Here is an 8,360-nt window from a genome sequence, read left to right as displayed (position 1 = left end):
ATCTCTCATGTTTCGGACAGCAGAACGATCGCGCGGTCAGCCGAATTATTGTGTTCTGCATTGCGCGTCCAGTAATAAAATTAATCAGTTCAGTGCGTGATCTCTCATGTTTCGGACAGCAGAACGATCGCGCGGTCGGCCGAATTATTGTGTTCTGCATTGCGCGGCCGGTAATAAAATTAATCAGTTCAGTGCGTGATCTCTCATGTTTCGGACAGCAGAACGATCGCGCGGTCGGCCGAATTATTGTGTTCTGCATTGCGCGGCCGGTAATAAAATTAATCAGTTCAGTGCGTGATCTCTCATGTTTCGGACAGCAGAACGATCGCGCGGTCGGCCGAATTATTGTGTTCTGCATTGCGCGACCAGTAATAAAATTAATCAGTTCAGTGCGTGATCTCTCATGTTTCGGACAGCAGAACGATCGCGCGGTCGGCCGAATTATTGTGTTCTGCGTTGCGCGACCGGTAATAAAATTAATCAGTTCAGTGCGTGATCTCTCATGTTTCGGACAGCAGAACGATCGCGCGGTCGGCCGAATTATTGTGTTCTGCGTTGCGCGACCGGTAATAAAATTAATCAGTTCAGTGCGTGATCTCTCATGTTTCGGACAGCAGAACGATCGCGCGGTCAGCCGAATTATTGTGTTCTGCATTGCGCGGCCGGTAATAAAATTAATCAGTTCAGTGCGTGATCTCTCATGTTTCGGACAGCAGAACGATCGCGCGGTCGGCCGAATTATTGTGTTCTGCATTGCGCGACCGGTAATAAAATTAATCAGTTCAGTGCGTGATCTCTCATGTTTCGGACAGCAGAACGATCGCGCGGTCGGCCGAATTATTGTGTTCTGCATTGCGCGGCCGGTAATAAAATTAATCAGTTCAGTGCGTGATCTCTCATGTTTCGGACAGCAGAACGATCGCGCGGTCGGCCGAATTATTGTGTTCTGCATTGCGCGACCGGTAATAAAATTAATCAGTTCAGTGCGTGATCTCTCATGTTTCGGACAGCAGAACGATCACGCGGTCGGCCGAATTATTGTGTTCTGCATTGCGCGACCGGTAATAAAATTAATCAGTTCAGTGCGTGATCTCTCATGTTTCGGACAGCAGAACGATCGCGCGGTCGGCCGAATTATTGTGTTCTGCATTGCGCGACCGGTAATAAAATTAATCAGTTCAGTGCGTGATCTCTCATGTTTCGGACAGCAGAACGATCGCGCGGTCGGCCGAATTATTGTGTTCTGCATTGCGCGGCTGGTAATAAAATTAATCAGTTCAGTGCGTGTTCTCTCATGTTTCGGACAGCAGAACGATCGTGCGGTCGGCCGAATTATGGTGTTCTGTATTGCGCGGCCGGCAATAAAATTAATCAGTTCAGTGCGTGATACTTGTTTCGAAGCGGGCTTGGTAGTCATATGGCTACTGCTTCTGCCTCATACGCAGGAGGTCGTGAGTTAAATCCCAGGCCCGTTCCATTCCCCAACTTTGTATCTTTCTCTTTATTTCTCATGTTCTAACAATCGCTAGAACTGGAAATGGACTTCCATACCGTTTCCATTACTATTCCTATACCTTCAACTTGAGTATTCTAACAGTAATCTGCTAGAATCGGAAATGAACTTATATAGCTCGTTTCCTACATCCAATTAGAAATTCCATCAGTTATCTTCTCCTATCTGTCACATTGGCAGCTCGTTAACCAAGACGGACCTCTGCCTCTCCAACCTAACCCATAAATTCCAACAAATTCCGCATGAACTCGTGGCAAGTGCAGAGGTATATTCGGCTTGCAGTGGGCGAGTGATTGCATCATCATTTCCTCCCCTTCCCTACATTGACTTGCATTATGACGTGGCAGGCGCCAGTATGACCTAACAAATGAGATCACCAGTACTTGTACATTGAAGATGTGTGCTAGTCCCAAGCAAACATCTGTTGGTTCCCTGTGCAAGAACAGCTGATCTGGTCATAATGGAGTAGCAACTACGAGCAGTCAATCAAGCTCAAGCTCAAGCTCAAGCTTGCTTGAAGGAATCATTGCTATTGGGTCCCCCTTGCGGCTGCTGTCAAATCCTGCTGGTGTAGTCGCTTTATTGATCATGGTTATCTATACATACCTTGCGGCATGCAGGGAGACTATGCGAGGGTTGACACTTGCGTGTTCAGAGCCAGATCAGCTCTAGACGGGAAGGAGCATCTGAGCCTACCCACGCAGTTTGACAACTGGGTGACAGGATTGTACCGCGTGCTACAAGGCCCGCCACGGTTTTAGGGGACGGAAGACAGCCTGGCCATTGCGGACAATTGTGGTTTTTTTTGGGAGGGATTTAGCAGAGCCCACTGCTAAATCTCACCACATCCTAGGCAGATCTACCTGACTCGCAGACAGCGAGGGGAGGGGACATAGTCCCTGCTGCTACTGGGAGATGTAGTCGTTCAGCTTTGTGATGTACAAGTCGATTGTTGAATGGACGCCGGACCAACTCAGACGAGTGAATCCGAGCTCAGGATCGAGTAGTGGCCTTCCTCAGTATCGTTGCTCCAGATGGTGCCCTTTCGATTGCCGCGACTGCCGCGACTGGGACAAGGCTTGATGGTTGGCATTCAGGTCGCCGGCAATGATATACTGACTTTGTCTCCGCGTTAGCTTGACGATGTCCCTCCGAAGGGTGGCCGATGAACCATCGCCAGCTTTGGCTTGAGTTGGGCAGTACGCCACGAAGAGCGTGATTGTGCCGACAGAGGCAGTAACTTCGACATCGATATCCTTGATGGTGCTCATCTGGAAGCTTGGCAGCAGACGACAGTTGATGTGGTAGCGAAGAGCGATGGCCACACCATCTCCCCTGGTCTGCCGGTCGAGACGCACGATACGAAAGTCCGGGATGTGGACGCTTACCTCCGGTTTTAGGTGCGTTTCGCTGATGAACACCACGTCGATCTCCTTCTCCTCGAGGAAACCAGCCAGTTCGATGTTTTTGCTCTTGAGCGAGCAAGCGTTCCAGTTGACCAGGGCCACCCTAGCAGCCATTTTCAATGATGAACATGCCAAGAGTGAAGATCTGGTCGAAACGGGTTTTACATCCGCGCAGCCGAGTGGCGAGCTGTGCAAAGATCGGCTGCAGTTGAGTGTAGAGCGGAGCAGATTCTCCCGATGAGAATTTTTTTCTCCGGCAGCCGAAGGAATCCAGGAGGAAGGAGCTCTTGGATGGAGCGGTGCTAGAGCTTGAGCTGACGCAGCTGCTGCTGCCAGTCGCTTGTGCGATTGTAATGGTGGGCGGATAGTTCACCCCGTTGAGTACAGGAGCACGGTTCTTCTTTGGTAGAGTACTAGAGCCTTCTTCCGGATTTCCAGGAATTCCGCCCGCTTTGGACGATGATCAGAATCAGGTCCTTCCAGATGGTGGAGCCGTGCTCCAGATGGAGCACGGCCAGTGACTCAAGTTCTGCTTGGAACTCCTCTTCCTTCATGTCGTGGAGTCCTTGAAGCAAAGCCTTGAGCGGCTTTGTGCCGGGGGTCATGAGTGTAGTACTCATACTTCGTGATCAGTTGGCGAATTTTCGGGCTTAAATCTGGCGGATCGCCCTTCACAAACACAGGCGGGCACTTCTCCTTCCGTCTCCAGTTGTGGTGCGATTTCACACCTTGCCAGCGACCGAGTCAGCCACCGAGTCTCCCATGACGGGTCTGGAAGAAAATAACGCCAACGCGACGAAGCGAAAACGTAAACACAGCGAACGAACGAGAACAAACACATGCGCGCGATTGGATTTTTCGAAAGGAAAGTGCTGCATACCATCTATGGTGGGGTGCAGATGGCGGACAATACGTTGGGGAGGCGAATGAGCCACGAGTTGCATCAGCTGTTGGGAGAACCATCCATCGTTCATACCGCGAAAATCGGCCGGGCACGTAGCCAGAATATTGGACAGTAATCCGGTGAAAATGGTTCTCGACAACGATCCGACGGACACAAGAAGGCAAGGTGTGCAGCGGGCAAGGTGGATAGATCAGGTGGAAGATGACTTGCGGACCCTCCATAGACTGCCTGGCACTTTGGCCTTAGTCTGAATGAATAAATAAATAAAAGAAGAAGGACGCAGGAAGAGAAGAAATAAGAAATAAAATGGAAGAAAGAAAAAGAAAGAAGAATTTAGAAAAGAAATGAGAAAGAAACAAAAAAGAACAATGGAAAAAGAAGTAGGAAAAAAGAGGAAAGAAAAAAACAGTAGAAAAGAAAAAAGAATAAATGAGAAAGTAGAAGATAGAAAGATGAAAGAGAAAGTATGAAGAAAGAAAAAAAAATAAAGAAGATGAAAGAAATAATAAAGAAAAAAGAAAGATACAAAAGTAAGAAAAAAATAAAGAAACAAGAGAGAGAAGAATTAAGAAAAAAAACAGAAAAAAGTAGAAAAAAAATAAAAATTCAAAAGAGAGGAAGGGAAATAAGAAAGAAAAGAGGAGGATGAAAATAGAAAGAACAGAAGAAAAAAGGAACAAGAAGTAAAAAGATGGAGGAAGAAAATAGAAAGTAGAAGCAAGAAGAAGAAAAAGAAAGAAATGGGAAGAAGGAAGAATAAGAAATCTGCAAACAAGCGTTATATTCGAACTCAGCTGGATATCACAGCGCAGTGGCAGACCCGGAGGCTGATGCCAGCGTAACCTCCATAAAGAAATAAAAGAAGTTAATCAAAATCTAACCTGGAAGCAGCCGATAGTATAATTAGTATCTTTCAAAATGGCCCATTTGCACAATCGGATACACAGGACCCCTAAGAAGAATCTTGTCTACGAGATTATACTTCGATGAAGTTCAAATAGGATGGGATTTATGTGATTTCGGCACGGAAAAGAAAAAAACGCAGCGAGATCATTTCCGAACCACCATTTGTCCTATTTGTCAATATCCGTTACACAACAATTATCCATACTTTATACAGGACATATTGAATTTTATTTAGGAAGTATAAAAAGATTTTATGCGATATAAATGCTCTACACAGTGATTTTAAAGAAAAGCGATATTCCCCAATATCAGACCCAATTCACTAATGACCAATTCGCCAATTTTACAACTTCGGCTTCGGTACACTATCCGGTGTTATTTTGTACAACAATTTATGTGCTTCATCGTAGTATGGATTAGTTGCCTCCCTGACACGCGTCATCCAAGCTGTCATTTTTGGCCTTCCTGCACATGGATCAAAGCCTGCTATTTCTGCAATACAAAACGATTAACATTCGTTCCTGCGTCGCTTTGAACAATTCTTTAGCTTACTTGGTTGCTCAATCTCACATGCCGCAAACAAGTCCGCCACGGAGATCTCATCGCCCACCAGAAACCGATTAGCACCGCCCAGATAATCTTTCTCGATGAAATCCAGGCAGTCCTCCATTTTTGCCTTGAATTCTTCCGCCCGTTCCGGGTTCACCTCGGAGCCCGTTAGCCGCGGCCGCAGCCACATGTACTGAAAGTAGGTGGCACAGACGGCCCGAGTGTTGTGATGCTGCCACTCCAGATACTCATCAATGCGCGCTCGCTTCTGACTGTCGGCCGGATACCAGTGATCCGGGAAGCGATACTCCTGGGCCAAATATCGCACAATGGCAATACTTTCCGCCAGTTGAAGTCCGTTTTTGTCCACAATGCAGGGCACTTTCTGGAAGCGATTGATCGTCTTGAATTGATCGGTAAGGTGTTCACCTGAAAAATAATTTATTAATTGCAGGGTTATTAATTATATAAAATGTTGTGAAATACCTTTCCCCAAATTTACAAGACAACGTTCGTAGGGGATCTTCGTGTTTTCCAAAAAGATGTACAACACCCGGCTCGGTTGTGATAAGAGGTCGTAAAAATACCGTAACTTTGTCATTATGCAGCAACAGGTCTTCCACACTCAATATTCGGATTACTTCTGATAACCCCCAACAGAATTCACAAATGATTTTATTTCGCGTATCAACAGTTTATTAGTATTAATGCGTCACCAACACATGAGCAACAACTGGACACACCCACCGAAACCAACTACATATGTATGCACATGCACAGGTCAATGAATGGAATAAAAACAAAACAAACTCTCAGATCTATGATTTATTACCGATGCAAACTCAAACTACTGAACCTTCGGAGTCTCGATCTCCTTCGGTGTTAACTTATACAGCATCTTATGCGCCTGATCGTAGTACGGATTGGTAGCCTCCCTCACCCGTTCCATCCATGCTGCCAGCTGAGGACGGCCGACCCTAGGATCGAAACCGGCCAGCTTCGGTTGCTCAATCTCGCAAGCTGCCAACACGTCGGCAAAGGTCAGCTCCTTCCCGGTCACGAAAGGCTGCCGCCCACCATCTAGCCACTCCCGCTCGAAAACATCCAACCCGTCGATCATCTTGGCACGCAATCGTTCCGCCTTGGCCTGATCGACTTCCAGTCCCAGCAGTGGATTGATCCAGCAGTAAATGAAATACTGAGCACACTGAGCTCGGATGTTGGCGTGCTGCCACTCCAGATACTCATCTACCCGAGCCCGGTGCGCTCGATCCTTCGGATACCAACGGTCATCGAACTGAAATTCTCGCGAAAGATACCGAAAAATTGCAACACTTTCCGCCAGCTTGAAGTCACCGTGAACGATGCAGGGCAGCTTCCCAAAACGGTTGACATTCTGCACGAACTCCGTTGAACGATTTTCCACTGAAATCGAGACAAATTCATTAAGGATTCACACATTGAATGCTTAGGCCACACAGCAAACGCACATTTTCTCAACGCAATCGGACACTTCTCATAAGGAGTCTTCGTTTGTTCCAACAGGATGTACAGCGCCCGAGATGGCTGCGATATAAAATCATAGTAATATTTAAGGACACGGTTGGCCATAATTTCCTGCGAGATTAATTGTTTACTCCTATGTTGCGTCGAGTTCGTTTACCGGCAATGGCTTTCTATCATCTGATATACTTATATGGTCCTGCTGACTTCCAAAGTCCAAAGTCTTGCTCAACCACAAGTGCATCGAGCATACATACCCCCAACGAGCTGATAAGTGGATATCGTTCAGTTCATACAAAATATGTTTTGTGAAAGTGTGAATGATACAGCTCGTAGCATACCTACTAATGCCATTCGTCCGCGTATGCGTGGCTCTCTTCAATAAGAAACAAGTGAATGAAATAATTTTGAAAGAGAACGGAGCGAAGCATGTCTTATCGACACAGTAGGGCGATGGCGTGCAATGGTTGTATAAACATTATTTTTAGTATAGACACTATAGGTTCCATAGACGAGCGCAGGCACGGTTGGGTTATTTCGATTAAGTGTGTTTTTCCACTTTTTCACAGTGTACCACGCGAATTTGACGTCACGCGCTGCGTTGCTTGGGTTGCAATAGTGACGTCATGCTCGTTTGGCTACACTAACTCACAGTTCGTTTGGCTACACTCGCCTTCGCCTCAGCTCGTCTATGGAACCTATAGTGTCTATAATTTTTAGGCCTTGCAGCTACACATGCCAAAAAATGATGATAATTCATGTTATTGTGCTCTTTTACTGTGCGGTTGTCTGTTCTCTTTGCTAAATGAAGTTTTTAATACTACCCGAAGCTATTTTAATTTCCACAGTGCTTCTCAGCGCTATTTATACCTACTGACACCGTTACGATCTTTTCTTGGTCCCGTGCCTTCGTTTGGACCCGTTTGCGGAAGTAAAATTCCGACAAGCGGTGGAAATCCCGCAAGGACACCGTTCTGGGAAAAAACTTCTTAAAAGGTCACGTCTCCACGCTCAGCAATGAGCATTAATAAAAACAAGAGGAAGGGAGAATCTCTGAATTCTCCACTTTCTTCTAAAAAACAAGGTTTGATTCATCACGAAATTGAGCAAATCAAATCCACTTCTAGCCAAGGCGATTAGTTTCATGCGAAGAAGCAAAGGATTCCGCCAATTGTGGTATCTGTTGCCGAGTTTTCTGATTTTCGAAATGCGATTTTGAGTAACATTCAGGGGATCAAGGTTTCATTTCAGATGGCCAGGAAGGTGGACTGCCGTGTTTTGCCAGGACCCTTTGACGATCGCAAACGTGTTCTTCAGTATTTAACTGAGAAGCTTCATAAATTTTTCGCGTATGACAACAAATCTGTGTGATTGTTCAAAGTCGTCTTGAGAGGTCTCCCCAGTGATGATAAACCACTGGATGAAATTAAAATTGAAATTTCAACAACTTCAACAAAAGTGAACTAAATAATATGAAAAGTTTGGGAAATCCTCAATCATTTGCCAGAGGGATACCTAGAGGAACTTCCAGAGGAGTTGCTGGTGGAACTTCCGGAGGAGTTCCTGGTGGAACTTCCGG

The 8,360-nt window shown here is 46.1% G+C and overlaps 2 protein-coding genes across 2 annotated transcripts; both read right to left on the bottom strand.

Moving 5' to 3' along the window:
- Positions 1-4,873: 4,873 nt before the first annotated feature.
- LOC134207719 (glutathione S-transferase theta-1-like) lies at positions 4,874-6,027 on the bottom strand. Its single transcript, XM_062683545.1, has 3 exons — positions 5,765-6,027; positions 5,282-5,707; positions 4,874-5,221 (listed from the first exon to the last, which is right to left on the bottom strand). Exons 1-3 carry the CDS (start codon positions 5,877-5,879, stop codon positions 5,073-5,075), a joined length of 690 nt encoding a protein of 229 aa, XP_062539529.1. The 5' UTR covers positions 5,880-6,027; the 3' UTR covers positions 4,874-5,072.
- Positions 6,028-6,088: 61 nt separating this feature from the next.
- Positions 6,089-6,978, bottom strand: LOC134207718 (glutathione S-transferase theta-2B-like). The gene is made up of 2 exons (XM_062683544.1): positions 6,769-6,978; positions 6,089-6,703 (listed from the first exon to the last, which is right to left on the bottom strand). Exons 1-2 carry the CDS (start codon positions 6,887-6,889, stop codon positions 6,126-6,128), a joined length of 699 nt encoding a protein of 232 aa, XP_062539528.1. The 5' UTR covers positions 6,890-6,978; the 3' UTR covers positions 6,089-6,125.
- Between the last annotated feature and the right edge of the window lie 1,382 nt (positions 6,979-8,360).

The sequence above is a fragment of the Armigeres subalbatus genome, chromosome 1 (assembly GCF_024139115.2).
Source record: "Armigeres subalbatus isolate Guangzhou_Male chromosome 1, GZ_Asu_2, whole genome shotgun sequence".
Lineage (NCBI taxonomy): Eukaryota > Metazoa > Arthropoda > Insecta > Diptera > Culicidae > Armigeres > Armigeres subalbatus.
This window is presented reverse-complemented; position numbering and strand designations above follow the sequence as displayed.